General features: G+C 35.5%; 1 protein-coding gene across 3 annotated transcripts; it reads right to left on the reverse strand.

Moving 5' to 3' along the window:
• Positions 1 to 5,639: 5,639 nt before the first annotated feature.
• Positions 5,640 to 23,877, reverse strand: pdgy (acyl-CoA synthetase family member pudgy). 3 transcript variants are annotated; one of them, XM_071584963.1, is made up of 9 exons: positions 23,787 to 23,877; positions 22,542 to 22,852; positions 22,086 to 22,302; positions 20,019 to 20,378; positions 16,438 to 16,592; positions 12,738 to 12,912; positions 10,445 to 10,626; positions 8,869 to 9,024; positions 5,640 to 6,517 (listed from the first exon to the last, which is right to left on the reverse strand). In XM_071584963.1, the coding sequence occupies exons 2-9, from the start codon at positions 22,806 to 22,808 to the stop codon at positions 6,164 to 6,166; spliced, it is 1,866 nt and encodes a 621-aa protein (XP_071441064.1). In that variant the 5' UTR covers positions 22,809 to 22,852; positions 23,787 to 23,877; the 3' UTR covers positions 5,640 to 6,163. The 3 variants fall into 3 exon arrangements, with proteins under 3 accessions (XP_071441064.1, XP_071441063.1, XP_071441062.1); XM_071584962.1 differs by lacking the exon at positions 23,787 to 23,877 and adding an exon at positions 23,691 to 23,779; XM_071584961.1 differs by lacking the exon at positions 23,787 to 23,877 and adding an exon at positions 23,495 to 23,775.
• Positions 23,878 to 25,809: the final 1,932 nt, after the last annotated feature.

Here is a 25,809-nt window from a genome sequence, read left to right on the forward strand (position 1 = left end):
TTGAGAATTTGACTAAAAGCTTTATGGTATTTATGGACTTAGGGATCATATATTTGCAAAATGTTATTCATTTCCATAAAATTACAGCAAATTTTTCTTGAGTAAGCTTCTATTCAGATATATGGTACCAAAGTCTTGGACTAAGCTTGAGGGTTTCAGCCAGAACTACTATACAAGTATTTTTGTTTGAATGGAATTATATGCATACATTTTTCCCTTCCAGTTCAGGCTTAAATGAAAAAATCCTGATTTTATTTATACCAGGGGTTTATTCCCTTCCACATATTCCCTCCATACTGCACTGCCCTGGCATACATCTTTTATGTCTAACGCATTCATACCTTGTGAAATACATGCTCTTCTCAATTCCTAGTAATAGTATTTAAGGGAGATGACCAACATCCGTCATTTGCACCATAGGGGATGGACAGGAAAGGATGAAGGGTGGAGAGAAACCCAGCGTCGGCATCAGCCTACTCTTAACAAAATGCCCCAAGGGGTCCACAGCTTAACGTCCCATCCAACGGACGGTGTACTCACTCAAAGTACCCTCCAAAATGCACCTCGAGAAGGGATCGAGATACCTCTGAAAAATATTCAACACTGCTGGGATTTGAACCCGGGCCCTCTGGGTGGAAGCCAGTACGATAGCCACCGCACCATTTTGATCCCCCTCAATTCCTCCTCCTGCTGATAATAAAAAAGATAAACTTCTGATATTTATTTTTCTGAGAAACTCATCAACTACATTCTCCCAAGATGTTAACAGTCCAATCATTTCCCAGTCAACCTCTCTAACCATTTACCCTTCTTTCTTGTGTTTAATTATTTCACTCTCATACATTCTCCCAACAGGACCAAATCAGTGCAATGCACTCTCATTTACTGATTCACATTCATAGCATCCAACATCCAATCCACATTCTTTCATTCACTCATATCTTTATCTCCACCTCTCCCTATCTCTCCTTTTATTCATGAGTTATGGTTGTCTTAGCATATCACTTACATTTCACTCCTTAGCAATTACATGGAAAGGAGTTCACTTATATGAAATTACAACCAGCTGCCTCACAGTAAACATTCATTTCTTGATGCAATTCACAATCTTAATAGAAGAGCAGCATGAAGATGATGACCCAAGAGAGTAGTGCCTAAGAGTATAGCAACAAGATCACAAGACTTAAAAAGACAATGAAGCAAGTATAAGGTAATGCAATAGCCTCATTCTATTGAATGTGCCTACTGTCAGTGTAAGAGGACATAATTTGGAGCTTGAAAAAAAGATAAATAAGAACTGTACACAAGAGAGGTATAAGCCAAGTTTTCATTTGAGGAAAAAAAATCAAGTATCATGCATAGAAGCATGTGATAGACATCGCAAGCCAAAAATCACAAAGAAACCAAGAAAGAAGAATTTGAAATTGAGGAAAGGTTAGAAAAAAAGAGGGTAATTGAAGTTTTGGTCAACAATATTGCCATCAAGAAGAGACCTGTGCTTTACCTGTGAATAAAAGGGGCTAAATTTCTAAATACGAGGGTAGGCTGAAAACTAATGCACACATGTTTGTAGACCACAAACAAAAACAAATAGCAAGATCGGGCAAAAAACACCTTAAGGTATAATTGCTAAACTACAAAACTATACATTTATTTTTCAACATAGTCGCCTTTAAGGCTAACACATTTCTCCTAACGTATATCAAGTTTTTTCCAGTCCATCACTGAAAACTCTTCTGACTTTTCTCAAATCCAGGACTTGACAGCTGCCTTCACCACATCGTCTGAGGTGTAATGATTACCCTAGGGGTGTTTCTTGAGTCGGGGAAAAAAATAAAAATTGCAAGGCACAAGATCGGGGGATTAAGGAGGGTGTGAAATCGGTCCAAATTTCAGATTTCACTGAGCCTCTCCAGTTGCACGCGAGTTGTATGGACGAGCGTTGACATGTTGCAAGATTATTGACGCCAGGCTGCCTTCAACACAACAAACTTGACGTCAGAGGAGCTTTAGAGTCTGTATATATTGAGAAGGATTGCCCATTGCCCCTCGTTCCGGAAAATCAGTCACATAAGCTCCATGTACATCCCAAAACACAGTCAAATAAAGTTTCATCAACACTTATGGCTTTACCAGGTTCACAACCATGAAATTTTACTACCCATCAATTTACAGTAGACCTATCAACAGTATCTTCACCATAAACAGCATTTAAATGACTATGAATCTCTCTAGGAGTCGCTTATTCAGCTGTTAAAAACTCGATAACAGCACGCTGTTTAACTTGCACTGAGATAGCACTAGAACACCTCCATATTTCCACTTCTCAAAATACACTGGATGAATGAAACGACCTCAAACCTGCACATGCATGTTGAGGAGGAATGTTACTTCCACATACCACCAGGAGTGCTTCTGAAGGTCATTTTGTTTGAGATCTACAAGCATGTGTGCATTAGTTTTCAGCCTACCCTCATACTATTGAAAAGCAGCAGAGGGGAAATAAGACAAAAAACTGAAGAGAGCATTGATGACATCGGCTACCATGGTAAAAATTGTATACAAATGTCTGTATGCAAAGGCAACTAAGAGTGTAGTTGTTGTATGGCTTCCCAACTTGGTTACCTAATATCATATGATGCCACATGAGGACCTTATCCAGATATTCATACCATTAGAGCAGCAACAGTCAGGTGATAGAGCACAGCTTGCTAAAGAAGGGAAAGGTATTCTACTATTGCATTTATTTGAAGAATGTGGTGGATGGGAGGTAGATTCCAAAGATTTTCCGTAGATGCTCAAACTATAGGGCAATCTAATATCTGTGACTGTTTAAGGGGAAAGGTCTGCAAATAATAACTTACAGTGGTACATCATAGATATTGGAAAGTGCATAATGTTTACCTTCTCTCATAATGATTATATTTTATCAAAATGAGGCAATGAAATGAATGGAACCTTAAAGAGAACATCCATTAAGAACAAAAAGATGGCATTGCATGGGACTTTCTCCAACTGTCAAAATAGGTAACATTACCCACATTACACACTTTGAAAAAGATTACCTCGCCAACTGCAGATGGATAACAACACCTGAATGAACATTGAATTCTATGCAAACTGAGTAAAATGAAACTATTTTCATTTCCAGATCATGGCGGGAAAAAGAGAAACAATAAATTGACGAAGTCATCAAGAAGTGGTTGACCCCATCTCCCTTAGCTCACTGGGTGATTTGACTAGATTGTCATGGTAATATGTTAAATATATTCCAATCTGGAGGAAGAGAAACATGTTTGGTAGACCCAAAAACTAAATTGTTCTGAGGGAGTACGAGACTAGGTGAATTTTTAAAACATTTTGGAATTAAATTAAAACTGATTAATTTACCCTAATTTCATTCTTTCCATTGCTTCATTAAACCACCCAACGCTCCCAGTAGAACTACTGGGCTTTCAGTCAGCAATACTAGAGATGGACAGGTTCATTCATACCCTCAATACTCGCTAATAATAAGCAAATTTGTTTCACACCATGGGTTTTTTAAAATGTATCACCCAATGTCCCAGTTAATTTTATGCCCACTGTACAATTTTCATCCATCACTTAATAGCATTCAATAACTGTAAATTCCTTTCATATTTTCTAAAACACTTCCACAACTTCCCTCTTCGTACCTTATTGTATGCCATTATGCTTTCTCCAATTAATATGATTAATTTTCTCTTCCGCATCAATAAAAAATTTCTTCATATGAACCTCCTTGCATTCATTTTTTCCATATAATGAATTTAATTACGAACTCCACAGCACTATTACATACAGTATATCCTCAAAATACTCTGTCTACTCCCCTCTAACTCCGTATTCATCTCATTCAGCATCACCACTCATTCTTTATTGCGGGCATTCATTATCCCTTGCCTTCTTTCTTTGGCATATCCCTTGTTAGGATTGATTCTAATTTTCTTCAAATACTGGATTCTTTTTGTTTATTCCAAAAACAATTTTTCCACACATTTTCCATGAAAAGTATGTGTTCATTTTGCTTATGCCTACATGTATCATAAACTATCTTCTTAATGTTGCTTCCTCATCTTCAGCTGGACTGATCCTCTTTCTTGGCAATCAAAAAATCTTTCTCTTCTTCATTCCACAAGGTATCACTTTTCATTTTCCTTACCACACCATTCCCAAGTAAAAATTCAGCATACTACCTTGATCAAAAAGTTCCCGGAATAACCACCGTGTGGCGCTCCCATCGTTCCGATTTGAGTTCTGTTTTTTTTGTTAAATTGGTACATCTGTTGTTGATATTCCCTTTAAATCTTAGTGTCATAACTTGACATTTGCAAAAGTTACGTAGCCAAGAGTACATCTATCTCTGTGTGTGTTGGCGATTTTTTACAATTGCAGAAATGGATTTAAATTTGCAACAACGAACTTGTATTAAATTTTGCGTAAAAAACGGATTTAGTGGCGCACGGACGTTGGAAATGTTGGAAAAGTGTTTCGGCAACGATTCTCTAAAAAAAACGGTCGTTTACCAGTGGCACGAGCGGTTCAGAAGTGGTCGTGAGTCAATCGAAGATGATGAACGCAGTGGCAGACCATCGACATCGAAAGTCGGTGAAAAAATTGATAAAGTAAAAGAAATGTTGGTCAATAACCGCAAATTAACCATCAGAGAAATAGCGGAGGACTTGAACATTGCCTATGGATCCGCCCAAGACATTGTGGTTAATGATTTGGGTTTCCGTCGTGTAGCAGCAAAAGACCTCAATTTCATGCAAAAAAGAGACCGTGTTGACGTCGCAAAAGACATGATTTGCGAGGCTGAATCCGATCCCACATTCATCAAAAGGATCATTACTGGAGACGAGGCGTGGGTTTATGAGTACGACATGCAATCCAGACATCAGGCAAGTGAATGGCGTTCACCAAATGAGCCGAGACCAAAAAAACCACGTTGTTTTCAGTCAAAAAAGAAGGCAATGCTGACGGTTTTCATGGATTACAACGGTGTAGTGCATCATGAATTTTTGCCAGAAGGCCAGACAGTAAACAAAGAGTATTATTTGGGCGTTATGAGACGTTTGCGTGAAGCAATTCGCCGAAAGAGACCAGAAATGTGGGCAGAAAACTCGTGGATTTTGCACCATGATAACGCACCGTCGCACAGTGCTATCATTATTCGTAATTTTTTGACGAAAAATGCAACAAATACCATCCAACAGCCACCGAATTCACCTGATTTGGCTCCCTGTGACTTCTTTCTGTTCAATCGAGTTAAAAAACCATTACGGGGAACGCGTTTTAGCAGCCGAGAGGAAGTAATGGAAAAATCGCAGGAAGCACTGATGGACATACCGAAAACCGAATATAAAAAATGTTTCGAGGATTGGATCAAGCGCTGGCATAAGTGTGTTGCAGTCGATGGGGATTACTTTGAAGGGGACAATATAGATTTAGATGAATAAACTTGTATTTTTAATTTTCTGAATAAATTCCGGGAAATTTTTGATCGAGGTAGTATTCAGTGATTAGAGTGGAATTTCAGCATTTATTAATCTGTTTGGAGGAATAAATCTTTTAATGCAGCCTGGATAAAAAAAGAAATAAGAAATTATTCAGATATATAAATTATAGCATTTACTATCACTATGTTACATATTATAATACCGTAACATAATAACAAGCTGGGTTTTGAAACAATACATCTTACTGTGGGAAAATATTCTCTTACCACACAATTAAGTAACCATGCTCTAACTTAGCAGTGTTTAAAATAATGGCATTTGGTCCAAATTCTTTGAAATAGTGCAACTTATAAACACATTTAATAATCATACCTCCTACCTAAAGAAGTATGCTCAATTGATCACTTTTCAGAAATTGAACATTATTTATGAACTTTACGATTAATAAAATTTATTTCATTAAGATATCACAAGAAAACAGTCTCTAAAATGATCACATTTTACTTTACCTCCTAATTATTCTCACCTCATACATAATCTCATGTATTAATATAAGTGAAAAAACATACAAAAATATATCAAAATATATGAGTCATGTCAAAAAATACCCCTTTCATTTACTGTGCATGGTCTTGCCAAGTTACTTGAAAGGTATTACAAAGATCTTCTGTTGCAAAAACTCTTTATGAGTCTCCCCAAGCGCCAGGGCCTGCCCCAGCTGCACCTGACCCAGATACAGCCGCTCCAACAGCATCCCTGAGCTGTCTACGCAGGATCTTCCCAGAGGAGGTGATTGGCAGGGAATCCACGATAACAACACCCCCTTCATCCAATCGTTTGTATGGTGCAACACGCTCGGCGACCCACTTCTTCAGAGAGCTTTCGCTGGCATCTGAGGCTGGCCCATCATGATTTTTCTTCAGAACAACGAAGGCACGGGGGACTTCCCCTGACCTATGATGAGGCACGCCCACAACGCCAGCATTCTCAACTGCTGGGTGTGTCCTCAATATCTCTTCCAACTCCACAGGTGCAACCTGCAAGAAATTGTAGCATAGGTAAATGCTCTCTAAGCCCACCTTAACCTAATAATAACAAACTGTTTATGATGATGGACATTTTTGACAACAGGCACTGAATCAGGGTTTCCATATGTTAAATTAAAGAGATAATTTCATTGCATGATGGGAATAAAAATCATTGTACTTTTATAATTTCATATTTCATCAACCACTGATCAAAGTTATAGTATATAAATACCATTCCCAAGGTATTCTGAACAGCACTTGTCCATTTGCTTAAGACATCCTTAAATAACTCCAGAAAAATAAAGAGGAATTTGACAGAAAATGGGATTTCAAAGAAACTGCAGGAGATGCCGCAGCAGTAACTTTTAATGGAGTCATCGGCTAATATGCATTTCAATACAACAATTTCAGAGGGTAAAAATCATTTGCCTTGACCAGGATTTAAACCAAAAAATTTCAGAGTTTAAGAGGATGCCTCGATAGCTTAACTGGCTAAAGCACTCGACCGGACATTGAGGGATCGGGGTTCAAATCCTGGTCAAGGCGAATGATTTTTACACTCTGATATTGTTGCATTAAAATGGGATTTGTTTGGAAAGGGCCAAAGATAACTTTCTTTAATAAGAACAAGGCTTTTCTTTCTTGATCGAAAGAAGGAAATATGCCAGGAGTGGAAGGTCCCTGTTACAAAATAAGGTCAGACACTATGGAATTTAAGTAATTTCAAAATAATCAAACTTTATTAATTTTTCAATCTTAGATTGAAAAGATTCCAAGATTTTTCCTATTTAAAATATTTTTTGGAGCATCAAAATGCTCCAAATTCAACTTGAGGCATTTTTTTCAAATGGTATCTAACTGATGAAGGGGTTATCTTTCAGGCCTATAAATTAGGCTATAAATTACAGAACATCACACAGGCATTTTAAATATTAGTGGAAATCTGGCTGTAGTGTGTAGTGGAAAAGTCACACACTTTGGATACATTAGCTGGAACATTAGATTTTTCCTTTCACATTAATTATTTCCATTGCAGACTTCAGAAGTGGCTTATAATTCAGCTAAGTTGAACATTTTAGTGGCACTCAAATGGGAAATGCCTCAAATAACTGCAATTTATTTGTTCTTCCTTCAAAAAATATCTTCACGAAGCTCCATTCCATCTATCTTGACCTGATTATGTTGTTGACCACATGATTTGGATGCATCCAACACATTACACTCCTCTTCATAAAACAGCTAAGTAATCTTTTCCAGTTATCAGCATATTAGGCTATTGCTTTGATAAGCTCATCACTCTAAATGAAAATTTGCAAAACCAATTTTAGGATAAGAAAGTCAACTTATTTTTTGAGCTTCATGTATTAACCTATCATTAATAATTATAAAATTTTAAATATGATCAAAGCCAAATCTTTCATATTTAGAATTAAAAAGCTGACAAACATTTTACAAGACTTGTTATCCCTATAAAATCTTTTGAATTTCAGAATGTGTGTCATTAAAAATTTACCGTATTTCCCAACACATAAAAGACAGCCTGATTTTTCAGGTCAGAATCTAGGAAATACACTTGACAAACAGAGAAGATTAAATTTATGTTGTTGCTAACACATTATGAAGAAAATGGAATTATTGCATTAAAAAATTAGCAGCTGCACATGTCAACGTTTATTCATCATAAAATCCCAGAAATTCATCATCACTGGGCCAAATACAATATTGTGACAATCTTCTGGGTTTAAAAATCCCACTGGGTTTTCATGATGTTTAGTTATTATTTGGATATTATGGATTTGGATTTATTATTTGGATTATCCATATTATTAGGATATTTTCAAAATTTAAATTAAATACCACCATTTTCCATGCCTTTACGAAACTCTCATAATACTTAAGGTTAAATTCCTGTTGACTCCGCATTTCTTGGGGGAGATATAATGTATGTATATGCTAGCAGAGGGGCGACATCCCCATTAGCCCAACACATATTAAGTTCCGCAACAGCACCACACGTGAGATATAATTTAACGCAATATAAAACTCTGCTGCTTATTACTGACTCAAAAAAGTGATACTATTGACATTTGTAATAATGACAAAATTTTTCTATGCCTGGAGCAGGAAAAAATACATAATAGTAGGAATTTTCTGGCAAAGTCGCTTCAACTTTAAGGTTGATATTATACCCATGTACCCCCAGCCTATTAGATGCAGGTTGATTTTAGAACACATGTTAAAATTAAGTGTCTTAGGACCTGGGGAAATATGGTATATAATAATTCTATTTTGAATGAAAAAGTGAAATATTGTGAGAGCTAATGGATGATGTGAAATATCAAACAATTCAAAATAATTACCTGAAATCCTTTCACTTTAATAAGTTCCTTCAAGCGATCAACAATGTACAACTGCTGTGCCTCATCATAGTATCCAATGTCTCCACTATGAAGCCATCCATCTTTGTCAATTATTTGTTTAGTAGCTTCCAGGTTATTTAAATAACCTTTCATCACCTTTGGATTGAAAAAATTACAATTAACAAAATATTTTTTGACCAAAGCTTGGTTATTATATGCTTGGTTACACCTCTCACTTTTCAATGAACATTTTGTCCTTTTTTCTAATTATACAAAAAATTTAGTCACCAAAGCATTCAAGATACATTTTTTATTGGCAACGAGTCTTAAATGTATCAATATATTTACACCATATAATGAATTTTTTAAATTTCTTCATATTGCTGGGTTTTAAAGCCAAACATCATCATAACCTGGAATACAGATGGTCTAAATTTCACATTTTGGATGACACTGTGGAATACTCAAATTTGAAATTCAAGTGGTGCGATAAGGAAATGATCTGGTTTGGAGAGCTCCAACCTCGCATATCAAATTAAGTTTGGATTCATTATTTCTGCCCTATACCATTTGATGCTGGAAATATGGGTTTTTAGCAAAGAGAAATGAAAGAAAGCACAATGAAGTAACTAACTCATTACTACCACTCAACAGAAGCCCTCATTGTTTTGCTCCAATGACCACACTCACTCGAAATTGTAACGCATTAAGCGATAAATTTTATCTATTGCAATCAAGTCTCGGTCAGGAAAGCAATTGATTTTCAATTACGTTCATAAGTCTTAGATTTGACAAATTGAGCAATGCCATATGTTCCACCAGTGAATATCATACTATTTACACTCCTCCAACCATAGAACATTTTAGTCACCACTTTGTGCAATTTTAATCAAATTTTGCCATGCTAAGATGAGAATATCATACAACATGATCGCCCTGATGAAACCAACATCGAAGAAAACCAAGCCTATGGCATGACTCAGCCTGGGATCGGTAATAAAGGAGGAATTCCACATATTTCAGACAAACATTCAGATACAACATTTATGAGTTCCCAATTCTCCAAATGGTAAATTTCATTAGAACTCAGTGAGTTGGAAATGTCCACCGAGTTATTTGGAGCACAAACTGCTGTTGTTTTATTTGTTCTAGTTTTCAATTAGCACAGATGGAATCTGATTTAAGCCGCTCTTGTTGACTGACAAATTGAAACCTAAGCAAGCAGCCAACCCCACTGAAAAAAGCACTCATAGTCAAGTATAGTCAAACCTATTTACAATGCCACTGCTTGAAATACCTTTATCTTGGTCCATGGAACTTTACCATAGAGAAAAGCAAATCTACCACTTGTGTCAGATCCTTCTATTAATCCTACTAACAACTTATATCATCCTTTTTTTTCCAACCCTGAGGTCCATTTCTCAAACTTACAAGACCATTTACAAGACCTCTAAATGTAGTCTAAAAGATAACACAAAACTGTCAACTATGCATAATGTAAAATGCAGGCAAGTAACAAGTGTTGCTTGCCATGCCATTGATTACCAACAACTAACTCTTCTAGTTAATAGCAGACCTGTGGTCCCTTAACACACAACTCTCCCCTCTTCATTGGTCCAACACTAGCACCAGACTCAAGATCAATGAATTTCACAGATGTATTGGGGAGTGGATGACCGACTGATGCCATGTTTCTAGGAATCTTACTGTGAAGTATTTGATGAGCTACCATTGGTGAAGATTCAGTCATGCCATACCCTGCAATCCAGCAAAAAATTTAATCAAATCAAGGCTAAATGAGAGACATCTTTTACCCTTCATCCAAGATTTCCATCGCATTAAGCTGTATAAAGGTCCTTCTTATTATGATACAGCACATCAAAAATTGACTATTCACCTTCAAATTAGAGGATTTATCTTATAGGTTAGAATCCTACACTCACAGAATATTGACAGGCATATTATTCACCTTCAAATGACTAGATATTTTAAATTTTGAATGATAAACTCATTTATTAGAGTTATAGATAGCCTATAGTGCTTTATTAAAACTCAAACAGTAATGAATAAAGATTCACTGCTAGCATACACCCAAGGGAGTTTAGTTGTGAGTTAAGAGTTGCAACAATCACATCCAAATGGAATAAATGATTTAATCAGTTTTCCTTAATAGAATATTATATGGTATGGATAAAAATTATCAGTAACAACTTTTTTCTGGCAGGAGTGTACGCCGCAGCGTACTTGCACTATGCAGGCTTGGAGGTAGGGGGTCTGACCTTCAACACCCATCGAGCACCAATTGCCTGCAAGCGTTCATTCAGGCTAGATTGCGTTTTTAGTGGACTCCTGTTGAGTGATTGAGTGCAACTTCAAAATGCAGCAGGCAATTGCACAGCAGTACACCATCAAATTTTGTGTTGGACTGGGAAAATCGGGTACAGAAACATTGGGCATGATTCACTTAGTGTTCAAAGATGAAAGCATGTCACAAACTGCAGTTTTTAAGGGGCACAATCTCTTCAAAGATGGTCGAGAGAGTGTGGAGGACGAGCGCACACTGAAAGGCTGTCGATGTAAAGATATAATGATAGCAGGCAAAGTGTGCCTGAAGTGCTCAATTCAGACTGTTGGTCAAGTGTGCGCATGATCATAGATCATAATGGAATCGATAAGATGACAGTCCACACCATTATCATTAAAATTTGGCGACGCAAAAGATCTTCGGTTAATTCGTCCAGAAGGCACCTAGCCACACCTGTTCCAAGGAAACCAACTAACAGACAAAAACCAGCATCGCGACGATTCTCTAACCCCCTTACAGTCCCAACTTGGCACCAGCGGGCTATTTCCTATTTCCAAAAGTGATATCCTCCCCTTAAGGAAGCCACCATGGGACCCAAAGTGTCATCAAAGAAGCTTGTCCCCTTAAGGATCTTCCAGAATTTGCCCACCAGGGAGCCTTCTAGTCGTGGAAAACCCACCGACAATGGTGTGCCCGCACACTAGGGATGTACTTTGAAGAATTTTGAGGCATTGTAGCAATACATGAAATAAATTTACTCTTCCAAAACTTTTCCCGATGCTTCTAATACAAACCTTGTATATATATATACACACAACAGAGAAATCATAACTTTAGTCGTTGGTGAATCTGAAATTATTTTACTTGAATGATTCCTCTTTCAAAGTGAAGCAAAATATTTATCACATAACTTATTTTTTTTTAACAAAAAGAAAAAATTATGAAAAACTTTATCCTAAACCACTTTTTGCAGAAATACAAAATGCAATTAATACTTAAAAGTGTATATCACTAAGAACCTGAAATTTTAGGCACAAATTCAAACTCAATTTTGATTTCCGAACATAAGACACCAAATTTTAGCTGTATTTTGAGTGGAAAAACGAGCATCCTATATTCCAGCAAATACAGTAATACCTTTCAGTCAAAATAGAGGCAAAAAGGAGATCTCTGTCTATTGGCCTAAAGCTTTAACCCCTGGCACGCACTTACAAGATTACCACCTTTACATACATAGTAATGGCTTCTAGAATGGAAAATATAGCAAATGGAATTTATTATTGCAAAGACATTTTCATTTTAATGTTTCCTTTATATCTTAACTTTTAAGATTTCCTTGATTTTTAACTTATTAATGGTGACCTCTACAAAAATACTTAAGTTTTGCTGCATTATTTTTTTCATACAATATTGAGAAATTTTTAAGGCCAAAATTTATGCATAAGGGATTAGCGAAATATCAAAAACGCAATGATACCATATGTAATCACATTATTTGACTACATTAACTGCAAGAGAATAAGATTACATAATAATCTTAAAAACTATCTACTTAGTAACTTACCTTGCAAAACTTCAACTTGCTTGTTTACTTTACGTGAGAATCGTTCAACATCCATAGCTCCAAGTGGTGCAGCTCCACTCATTATAGTCTCCAGATGTTGAAGTGTTTTATCACTAACTCCAGGATGAGATGTGAGAAACAACAGCAGAGGAGGTACCAGGTAGAGTAATGAGATCTGCCCAGAAAAATTTTTAATTTATCAACAATCAAAGAATTTTTAAAACAGTTAAAAATTTATTGCTCATTCCACAAATTTACACATTATTCAATGCTATGCTTTTTTCATTAAGTCCCAGCTAAATCCTAATTAAACAATGCTATTGGCACAATCTTACACTTCCTCAGTTGACCATCTTCCCTTAATTCACACCTCATTTTTAAAGTTCTGACTACAGTACTTATTCCAATTCACATTATAGTGAAAGTCTCAGACTACAGTATTCAGCATACTATGCTATACAGCAGATCCTTCACTTAAACTTAAGCAATTAACTGTGTAGCCCAGTCAGTCAAAATGGTACTACAGTAGCTGCAGACAATATGCAACACAAATTCAGCATAATAATAACAATTTATCAATACCTTTACAAAAAAAAATTTTCACCTCACAAATAAAATCGGACAATCATGGATAAGGTACTCCACAATGCAATGTTAGTACTGATGTTAAACACCTAAAACAAAAGTCGGCAACGTTTTTCATCTTGAGCTGAACTACCTTATTCTGAAATACTGGCTGCCAGCAACCACTTTAATTACTTTAAAATTGTTTCATAAACAGAATAGTACCTTAGATCCAAGGGAAAATTTTCCTACAATTCATAGGTTGAATGAAATGGCAATTGTTTCCTGGCAATGGTCTCCTGGCAATGGTTTTCCAATCTTTGGTCTAAAATTTAATTCCCCAAAATTCCTGACCTAAACAAATTAAGAGTGATTTGCACCACATTAGCCAACAATAGAAAGTAACAAGTGACTCATTGTTTTATTACTATTTTCAGGATCCCTGATTTTTTTCTCACATTATTCCTTTTTTTTCAAGGTTTTATCTCGTGTAAAGATTTTGAAATTCATGAACACAACATATTGAGGAGTCAATACTCCAATGTACATGTTAAATTAACATTGTGCAAGCTTCACTCCACTTCCCATTCGCCAATCAGATTCACCATTTAAATCTATGTTTCCTGACAGTACTCTCCACTCCCTTGCTTGGTATTGGCAGAGAAGGAGAGGGGAGGTGGACCTCCTGCGGGAATAGTTGCATTCCCTTTAACAACTCGAATAACTGGCTGAAGATGACGGAGAGAGGAAAAAAGTAAAATGGGTGAACATTACTGAGACCAAGCACTCCAAACATTCCTTAAGTCTGGGATAGTATCAGTTCAACATTATAACTTTTCAATGCTTATTATCAAAACGATCCAATCCTAAATAAAAAATTTGGGAGACTAGTAGTTTCCCAAAGGACAAGTGAGGAGTTCCTAAGCATGTTCGTTACCATCTCCACCAACATAAGAAATTGCTTTTCATCAGTGAATAACTGATCAAATGATCTGATCAAATATAAGAAAAATGTGATATGTAATCATACTATCTCTTTTCCTGCCATGTATTTTCTTCCAAAGCATTTCCCTGGATTTTTGGAGGTTGAAGAGCATCCCTCACTGTCCTCATGAAATTCTTGAGGATCTTATTGATGATGTTTGGATTGTAACCATTTATAGCTGTGATTCGTTTCATGCACTCCATTTCTGATTGAAATTTTGCTTTGCTCAACAGGACGTTAAGGAGTCTATTGGCTAGGGAATGAAACTCTGCTCGTTTGTGTGTATCATGTTCAAAAGACTACGGATGAATGCATTTGTTGGTGTGTGTAGGTTTTCTGTAAATGTCGAAGAAATGTTTATTTGTATTAGTCCAGTTTACCCTGATATCTAGGAAGGGGAGAGATTGATTGGTTTCTATTTCATAAGTGAAGTTAATGGTAGGGTATTGGCTATTGAGGTTTTCCAAGAAGTGTTCTAGCAGGGCTTTGTTGGTAGCATAAATTGCAAAAATATCAGTGACATATCTTAGTCAAAGGGCAGGGAAATAGTCAAAAGTGGCTTTACAGTTATCTTCAAATTTGGTCGTGAACAGTTTGGCTAGGGAAGGGAAAAGTGAATTGCCCATTGTAGTACCAAAGTTTTGCTTGTATACTTTTTTGTTGAGAGTGAAGTAGTTTTGATTCATAACCAGATTTGTCAATAGCACATACTCGCCGATAATTTTGTTGGGGATATGTCTGGAATGGAGCCAATCTTCCAAGAAGGTTATTTTGTCTAGGATAGGAACATCAGGGAATGAGGACTCGACATCAAGGGAAATGAAGATATCAGAGTCTTTCAGTGTGATGTCTTTGATAATATGAATGAAATCAAGGCTGTTTTCAACATTCGACGTACTCTGGAATTTGATGTTGGTGAATTGTTGAGTGAGCCATTGCAAAATATTGTACATGAGAGAGTTGATCGTGGAAACAATAGGACGCATGGGACAATCTTTTTTGTGTACCTTGGGAAGGCCATTAAGGCGTGGGAGGATTGGATTAGATGCAGCCAAATTAAACTTAAATGCATTGTCAATAAGGACCTCGCAATTGGCGATTGTGGATTTAGTATATTAGACCATTTTGTTGAGTGGATTTCTAGAGACATTGGAGTATTGTCCATTCTCAATGAGGTTGTCCATTATTTGAGAGTAGGTGTCTTTGTCTATAATTACACGTGTATTTCCATTGTCAGACTTTAGCTAGAAGAAATCGTGGTTTCGGAGGGAGGGTATAAGGGTGAAGTAGTGGGAATCCTAATTTTAATTTCTAAATAAATATTAAAATTAATAATTAATTTTTAAAAATGCATGATTACGTGTGATTGGTGGGCCGCTGGTGCAGGGAGGAATCTCTTGCAAGCCATGTCTGGGTGAGTGCTTGATAAGGGCGAGGGTCAATGCTATCTAGCACACCTTAGCCAGTGCGTTTTTGTTATTTTATTTTGGTTTAATCCTTTGTTCTGTTCTAACCCCCTATATCATTTTATTTTTTCTTCATTTTATTTATTTATTTTCCCCTCAAATTTCCCTCACCATATTCTTTTCCCATTATTAAGAGAACGGCTGGGATTGATTCTTCCCATTATAATGGAAATCATGAAATGGACAACATTATTTACAAAATAAGATTACAAAATAATCACAAAATTACATTAATGTATGGATGTACCTCATGATAAATAACATCAAAATAGAACTGTATTTCCACACACAAGATAAACTTTAATGTGAACTAGGTTTTATTGTGGTTCAACATCATTAGGCCTGATGAAATTTTGTTTTTATTTTGACGTTTTTCATCATGGAACAATTTCACAAAGTTATGCATAACACGATTAATTATATAATTTGCCTTATGTGTACAGTTTTTATATTTAGTAGCATTCCTTTTTTGACACATTTATTTTAGTTTTTCCTTTCAATCTCGCAACCTAATTTTACATTTCCATTTGTTCTTATTCCTTTAACAGCTATAATATATGGTGGCCTTTAACTTCTTAAATAAAAAGGCTGAAATACCAAATGAAATATTTACTAATGGACACAGTATTGTTTCAGTAATTAGGGCTTACAGCACCCCATCAACCTGAGTCCCCATTGCATTTACCTTGTGTGACACCAAACCATCGATGAAGGAGTTTGGTTCAAACTTGGGCAAAGTGACAATTTTGGCACCAACTGCAAGTTTGCTCAACAACACAACCACCATACCATATATATGGAAGAATGGAATCACAGCCAGGATTCTTTCCTGATATTGATCTAAATTCAAAATGCAGCATTAAGGAACTGAATTAGTCCATTACTTAATGTATTTTGCAATACCACTTAATTAAATAAGCATAATTTTAAAAACACCAGTACATCATTACACAAAACAAAAAACTGCCATCACTTCTCAGAGTGCGGTACACAATGAAAAAACAAAGTCCATTGCAGAACACTAAACTAAAAAACTATTTTGCTTCATTTTTAATAGATACAGCATATTTTCTTTACTTATTTTTGTATTCAAATATATATTTTAAAATGAAATACTACAGCTAGCAACAAAATTACCGCACTATTTTCAGTCAGGACCACTTTATTACTTTTTGAACATACTATCACATGAAATTTGCAGCATTTAAAAAATTCAATAAAATTGTAAGAATATTAATTAAAAGTTTTAAAATCAGCTAAACCAAAACTGAAAGAAAAGGACAAATGACTATGGTGGCAAAGATCTAATATGGTTGAAGAAGAACAAAGGGACATAAAATGAGGCAGGCACAACCAAATAACAAGAAGAATAACAGAGAATATATTACATAATAAGGATAAGGATTTGCTTCTTGGAATTCAAGGAGGTATATGACTGAACAATGCGGAGACTGAAGGGACTAAGCAATGACGACAAAGTTAATTTAAGTAATAGAGAATATAAGAATATAAATGTCTTTCAAAACCTAAAAAAGACAAGGTAATAGTAAGGGATGGAGAATCTGAAAGGGTGGTGGCAGTTGAGTAGTCCATTATTTCCTTTATTTTTGTACTTGTACACCAAGAAAACAGCAAGAGAGGCATAAGAAGAGCGGAAAATTGGGTCAGATTTGTTTGCGATCAAGTTTTAGATATCCAATCACATGAGGGATTACTATCATTTGCTTATTGCAGTGCAGATTTAGTTTGATAGGTATGAGATGAACAAAACAAAGCAAAATTAAGCTACTGAAATCAAGAAAAAGGGTTTCACAAAAGGCTGATCAAAACAACACAAGGAAAGTTTGTTTTATGAAAATTAGAATAGAAGGAAGGAATAGATTATAAATCATTATTAAGTCCAATGAGAAGAATGCATGAGTAAAACAATCAGGGAGCTATAATGTAATAATTATATGCAGCATTAAGTTGAATGGCTATGATAATTATAATTGATGAAAGGTGTTTTTGAGAAATTATATTGATGGTTAAGCTTGACAAGAGGGAAAGCAAATGGGAGTGGTTAAAGAAGAGAGGACGTTATTGGGATGAATTATAGAAGAAGAAAATGTAGATTGAGGAGTGGTTGTAGGATACTAAAGGATGTTATGCAAGGACAAAAACTAGGAAAATAGGGAAGAGGGAGGTAAATAAAGAGGGCTTTAGATGGGGTTATCAACATGTAATGAAATCTGCATTGTAGGATATCATAAAAATAACCGTTTCTCCATTAAAAATACAGAATAGCATTTCTGTAACTACCATTAGAAAGGTAATTGAATGCACTGTTACATTTACTAGAGACATTTTTTTTCTGTGGAATTGTAAAAGTTATGGCAAAAATTAGGACACAACTAGAGAATAAACTGATGGCCATCTTGAAAATGGTGAACATTAGCCAGAAGATATCCATTTTGTTATAGACATTCATACTTCCTGGGATGAAAAACTGTTAGTTAATTTCCAGGAATACACTTTTCAACAATTTAGCATCTCTATGGAAATTAAAAAAGGTTTTCTATAAAATGCTTCCATTGCCTCAGCTCCATAACAGAGTTTCCAAGCATGTGTTCATTGGAAAAACATTCAAGATCACATTTCTGATCACCTGCAGAAATATTCCACTTTCCTCCTGAAAGACCCATCATAAACCTCACATTATTTATGTTCAACCCGCTGATGCTGTCGAGTAATGAAATATTAGTTGAGTCAAATAAATATATGTGCCAAGGACCCAGTAGGCATGGGTTGAAGGGATTTCAAGGAAATGGGATTTTGAATTGACGAATTAAGAGTAAGATTGCATGCCTCCAACCAAGCAATCAAAAAACATTTCCATAAGGAATTTCCTTTCAACCTTTCACAAATTCATGTGAAATTTATTGATAAAAATAATTCTACTTTTTTACTTTCCATCCACGTCTTACAAAATTCCCCCCTCAGAGGGCCTTACTTCAGAGTCATAAGCTTGCACAATTTAACTCATATTTCTGGCTTTGGCAGTCTGTAATAAACTTTTGCAGACTCTACCTTAGCCAGGTTTCACTGATAAAGTAATACAAACGACTATTTAACTCTAACTTGATTTATTGCAATAAATCCAAAATTATTGGCAGAGCGACTTCTGATAACTGCCTTCATCAGACTTCTAATTAAGTTGCAGATTACTCAAATTAATGAGGTTCACCTTTAGGAGTAGAACACCTCACAGGGAATAGATTTGATGGCATGGATTTAATAGCACAGAAGTGAGTTTTTCTTTCACTTGGATCCGAGCTAGGCAGAGTTGGTTCAATAAATTATATAATTAAGTTATTACTCTTCTCCATGCATGGAGAATAAAAATTAAAAAAGGTTATTCGGGTTCCCTGGCGCTTTGAAAGTACCCAATTAGAATCAGAACATATTAATTCATCAATGCTCAAGATGAATATAGATTCCCTCATTTCAACAAGGCAAGCAACATTTCATTATTGACAGCAGACCATCAAAATAAGAGGCTTAGTCCATTGAGGCATTTTACTTTTCAATTGTTTTCCAATGAAAATTATCCTCCGCAAAACATTTCCCAAAGAGCCATACCATAAAGGTTGCATTAATAAATGCATGTGGTCACAAGGAGATAAGATTGCAAATAAAAGTGCCCATCATGTTATCTCCTCAACCTCTGCAACACAGATAACAAAACCTTTCTGCAAACTCTTCTAGCAACGCAAGATTTCCTCTTTAAAGACTTCCCCTCATTAATTTTTTCAATTGCACCTCTAGAGGCAGTCTCACTCCCAAGAGATGGAACAATAAAGAATTCAGATACTGAGTCAGTAAATTAATACACTCACTTTCTCCATAAGTCCCCCTCAAGAGTATTTACCCATTATTGGACTCTTATTCTTTGAAAATGATAAATATTTTGAGTTTGATTTGTGTGCATGAATGGCTGCATTTATTCTGAATTTTCGGGAGAAAAGTCTAGTGCATATTAGATCATATAGTAATTTTCATCTGACTTACAATTTATTATTGCCCATGTTTTTGATGAAAACAAAACAATAAAAATCCCCATTTTTTCAAATTTGCTGGATGAAAATTTAATGATAAAAAGATATGGCACTAATAACTAGATTAGATTTGTTCGGAAGATAAACTTATAGATCAGACTTAATGGAATGGCTTGATGACATTGCACAATACCCTCTCATTTGTGTAATTCTCATATTCAACACTCACCAGTGGTTGGCTTCGCAAGTGTAATAACCTCGTGACATCCTTGCATTGTATTGGCAACAAGATTTTTATGACTAAGCATGGCTCCTTTAGGAAGGCCCGTGGTTCCACTTGAATATGGCAATACTACAGTTTCTTCCATATCAAAATCCGATGGTGTTCTAATATCATCTGTCTTTCCAGTATCAACCATTTCCTCAAAACTGATCGTTCCATCTGGAATTTTTGAGCCAGTAACAATTATTGGAATTCGTTCAGTTGAACTTCCTAGTTTCTTCAGGGCTTCTAAAACAATTTTGTAGTTATGAGCATCAGTAGTTATGTGTGTTGTGCCACTGTCCTTTATTTGTCGGCTCATCTCTTCTGCAACATGTAAAGAATAAAGCAATTAAGATAAAAATAACGTAAGGCAGGGCTTAAACAATTTACACTTCCACTGCTTTTACATATCACAAACACAAATTTCCAAAGAGTAAAAATTCAACCAAAAAATGTCCATGGGTGTAGAGGTAACAGCTGTTTTATGAGATTAAATAATCATAAGTAATCCATAAAATACATGAAGGTTTTGAACAGGCCTCGTAAACTGTGACAATTGTCAACATTATTTCTCTTCTTATGTCTTCATACATTCAACTTCTCTTAATCCCATTAAAACTGAATATTCTCTTTCTCCTTCTTTCCATTACCCAACATGCTCCTTTCTATCACAACCTTCAACATCCCACTGCCTCTCCATACCTCTTCCACATTTTCTTTCACTTCAAATTGCTATTTAATTCTTCTACCACTAATTTGCTAGTTCATTCTACCCCCCTTAGTCCTCCATTTCTTTCAACCCAAAAAGCTTAATTTTGCACTTATTATGTTTGCACAAGAACAGGTTTTAGAAGTATAAAACCATTAGCTCCCCATCAAAAAGGGGTCATAAAATAAAAATTTTATGAAGTGGAAAAGTCCTACGATCAGTTCCATTATGTTCGACTTCCACCACATCACACCTGAAGTGACTCAGTTAGTTTGTTTAAGGTATGCAAGATGAAAATATTTTGCCACTGAAGCCCATATGTTCATTCCATTTAGGGCGGACAAAAACGATTGTGTATTATATTTCACACCACGAAATGAGTGCTAACTTCAGCACAGCTGAAAATGCCCCCATGAAAAGCGAGAAATACAAGTTTTAAACTGGAATGGTGTGGCAACTCATTTGTGATAGTTGTATCATACTATGACAGATTATTACGCCCAATTGGCTTCCCTTGGACACTTTAAATAATGTGCAATTAACAAAAATTTCAGTTTTTCTAAGACAAATAACAATATTTCACCACATTTTAGCTTGAATTTGACCATTCCTGCACTAAGCAACATCTGAGCTGGTGTAGGGCTTTCTTCCCACAAAAGAAACAATTTTGTCAGAATAATCATTAGGTAGACAATAACAGGCTTAACCAATAACTATGTGTCTATAATGTGAGGGCATGTGCACTTCCTTGATATTCATATGAATGAGAAAAAATGAACATGAGAAGCTAACGGTGGGCTCACTTCTCAATAATTTAAATTATTTCAGAGTATGATTTTACATCTATCAGACCTTTCTCTGAAACCCTTTTAATTGTGGATTATTGTTCCTCCCTGTCGTAATTTCCATGATACCCTAAAAGTGCATGCACGAATGTGCAGCAGATGGGATTCAACAAGGAATTACTCTTTGTTATACATGTAGTTGTTACAGATTCCTTCATTCAGTGAACACTTAAACCTCATTCTATATGACACTTCATTCACTACTTAAGTTTCCGTCATTACAATTTGTACAATTACAATTTGTACAATTACAACTCTTACAATTACAACCATTACTCTAATAAACATTAATTAATTACTCTAATAAACATTAATTACTCTAGTACAATTACAACCATTACTCTAATAAACATAAAATTATGTTTTCCATGATTTACAATGCCCTTCGAAAATGTTCATTCCAAACACTATAAAATGTAATGAAATTGAAAGATATGGCACTTTGATCCATCAATAAATAAGACAAAAATAAAATACCTGCTGTGTAACTTGGATTGACTGTGGTGACGACCATTCCAGCACGGGATGCCCCAAGGAATGCTGGTGCATATTCAGGGCAGTTTTGAAGGATCAATGCCATAACATTTCTTTTTTCATTTTTTCCTTTGGTTATTTTACTAAGAGCCCCAGCAAACTTGTATGTAGCAGCCTTAGCTTGGCCGTAAGTGTATTTTTTCCCAGTTTTTGCACATTCCTAAAAAGATAATTCATAATACCAGTGGATTTCATTATGCAAATCTTAAATTTTGATCGAAATACCAATTAATCTCATTCATGGAGTTATTTAAACATTTGGATTATTAATATTTTTCCTGGATGGGGGGTTTGACATTAAACTCTATTCGCTATATAAACATAACCACCACATACTTTTTTCAAGTGTTCTAATGAAGCAAATTTTGCATAGCAGACAACACTGAATGGGATACTAACCAAGGCAATTTTATTTTCCCATTTACCAGAATTACTCCATACAAATTCTGTAAGGGAAGTATTGGGCCATGTGACATCTTGGTATGTCGATTTTATTACATGCTCCAAAATTCCGGGCGTTGTGTGCCGGTATCTTCTAATACTCTTGAAAAATGGCAATGGTCGAGAAATCACCTTCACTGGAAATGTTCCACTTAAACTGATAAAACGATGTCCGTAACCAATACGAACCAGCGCTGGTAGGGAAACGTGCATATTCCACGTCATTGCGAAAACCGCCAGTACTCAATCAGTTTTCCCTCCAGAGAAACCTGAATGAAAGGTATGAAATCGTGCAAAATCATTAGATTTCAAGTAAACTGAACCTCCACAAATTTTCTGAAATTATTTTATCGTCCAAATGTAACCAAGCTTTTCACAATTTCAGAGTTCAGATCCTTTAACAGGATTTTTTTTAAATTTTTAAATGCCTCATTTATAATTGTATAGTAATTAAGACTAAAAACAAGAGGTATGTAGGAACACATCAATCACTAATATATTTAATTTACTGCATACGTCTAGATGTGTATTCATCATAATTCCTTACACTTAAGGTCATATGCAACGGTGTGGTATTTTCGATAACCATAAACTATGACCTATTAAAAGGAAAAGGTTAATGGAGAACGCGATTAATGTCGAAAAGTACATATTGGTACGTGAAGTTGGGAGTCAAAGATGAACATTCAGACAAGCAAAGAAAAACGGAAGAAGCAAGCAAACATGACCAGCCGTACAAGAACGAAAATTGTGTATTTCCGTAAGTCAACAACAAATTTGGATTAAGCTCTGGAAAGAAAAGAGGCTAAAATAATAACATTAAACCTCCAATACTCGTTAATAACTTGAGTATAACCACTATCACAGCAAATGATTACATCTAAGTAAGCCAATTCTTACTTTAAAAATACCTTCGATTAGGTTCCTTAAGACGAAACGACTTTCTGAAATGTTTTTCAATTATTCATGATAAATGTGCGAAACTACTACAATCACTCACTGATTCATTCAACAAGTCCCTTTAAATGATATGGATTACATTCCGGCAATACATTTAGGCTAATCGGAAATTTTCTTCGAGTGACAAGAAGAATAAGGCAAAATAACCTTGAACGCTGTTGACAACTACTTCTGTGCAAAGTTCATGCTAAGTTTACAAGAGGACGCGATCACATTCTATTGCAATAGGAACCCACTCCCGACCTTTTAACTCTTTTCTATTGGAAACCCGCTCGAAGAGGGAGTTTTTACATTGAAACTACGGCGTAGTTAGATTCTTGGTTGATAGATGGCGCCGGCATCACATGACTGCGCCGTGGCTCATATTAATTCCAGAAAATTAAACAAAACAAAACCTTAGCATATTCTATGCCTTCTCCCATATATTATAATATTCTACTAGAAAACGAAGCGCTGACAAAAGGAAATGATTAAGTTCATGTTTACAGGGAATAAAAACATTGCGTTGAATAATATTGAAAAAAATTTCAATGGGGTCTTGATTATGGTTTCTTGTTGAGATGCCAGAACTGGTTAGTTTTCAGTTAAACCTACAACAACATTGCCCCTCTTATGTTTGTTACACACCCATCCTGCAAAGGAGGGCGGATTACATTTTTCTTTCCCTAAAACTCCCATGTTCCAGAAGGAATTCATTAATTCATGAATCAAACAAAGAAATAAATCACCAGCAGGAAGAATCGCTATGCTCACTAAGAACTACCACGGGGTAATTCCAAAGTGCCCAAAATTCGTAATACTGTTTTGACCTAACATCTTCTAATGTTTATACAGCATGAGGTTCTTCATGCACTATCAAAGCCAATAAAAATTTTAGATTTTTATCTCATTTGTGTTTATATTGATTATTGAACGTTTCTATAATCTACATCTATGGCTTTAGCACGTAAACTCGCATACTTCATGCTAGAGTTGAGATAATTTTAAGATAAAATTAACTTTTTTCAGAATTGCACAGGCTTTTTTCATATATCGCAATACTACAATAGGTTTGTAGTGCTTCAAATTTCCAGGTTCAATTTGAAAATTAATTCCAAGGAAACATATGCCCCCCCTCCCATGGACTACAACCTTGATGTGGTGGAAGGGCTCGTGCATTCCGATGATGCCTAAAGCTGCACTGGTGGGAATAATGATAACTGCTCCTGGTAGGATCACCTATGCTAGATAGGTCAAAGGATAGGAGCCAGATGAAATTTAGTCTGCACAGCGACTGTTTCTTAGTGAGGCAGCTACGATGGCATCTGACCCCAGGGGTAGTTATTTAGGGATGAGTTCACATTAAAAATACTATTGAGGAAGGCAAAAGGAAACCACCTCAGTTATTATTCTCAAGATTTATATGATGGACAGTACAGAGGAAATGGTATTTTAGGTTAAACTATTACACCAGGAGCAGGTTATAATCATCTTGAGGGCATTAGAAAATCAGAGTGTAAAATACATATTGGACGAAAATCAATGTAAGCAAAACAAAGATTACAAGATTTTCAAGAGAGAGGAAGGCTGAGTGAATCATTAAAATTGGAGGAAAAACCCCTAGAGCAAGTAAAGCAGCTAATACTATCTTGGAAGAGTTTTGGAACAAGTTTTCTCACCTTAAGTCTCAGATATGTTAACTATTGCAAATTTGCTCATAAAAAAATTCAATTTGCTAAAACTTTACTTATTTGAAAGTCCATAGTGGGATAGCAACGTTTATTTCTTTATATTAGTTTATATTATATAGTCTTCATTGAATGAAAAAACTGAGACAACAGAAACTGGCAAGATATGATTTGTAATTGCATCAATCGAAATGGAATGAACCCTTAAAAGATTATAGAGGATCTGAAAATTACCACAAAAATCTGGATTTATAACCTACCTAGATGAGAGATCACACTAATAGGATAGTCTTTACACAATAGTTTTGATGAGGTGATTTCACATTTGACACAAAGAAATAATCCAAACCTACTACCATACTGGCAGGCGAGGGTTTATTGAGAAAATGAAAGAGACAATCTACTTCACAAGTCTGCTCCAATGATGGGCTCTTTCGCTTTTACTCAAATCTTGATTGAAAAGAAAACAATAATATTAAAAAATATCAACATTATTATATCATTCCCCTCCTCTATTTGAGAAGCATTCAAATTCTCTTGCCTTATTACCTCACTGAGACTTGAGAGATATTGTACAGTTTTATGACATGCTGAGCATG

Source organism: Hetaerina americana, unplaced genomic scaffold (genome assembly GCF_022747635.1).
Source record: "Hetaerina americana unplaced genomic scaffold, ioHetAmer1.1.p SCAF_2, whole genome shotgun sequence".
Lineage (NCBI taxonomy): Eukaryota > Metazoa > Arthropoda > Insecta > Odonata > Calopterygidae > Hetaerina > Hetaerina americana.

Coding starts and splice junctions, on each gene's coding strand:
- pdgy (XM_071584963.1), bottom strand. CDS start 22,808: ATGACGTGGAATATGCACGTTTCCCTACCAGCGCTGGTTCGTATTGGT. Junction 22,303..22,541: donor GGGAAAATAAAATTGCCTTG/GTTAGTATCCCA, acceptor TTATCTTTTTAG/GAATGTGCAAAAACTGGGAA. Junction 16,593..20,018: donor ACTTGCGAAGCCAACCACTG/GTGAGTGTTGAA, acceptor TTTTGAATTTAG/ATCAATATCAGGAAAGAATC.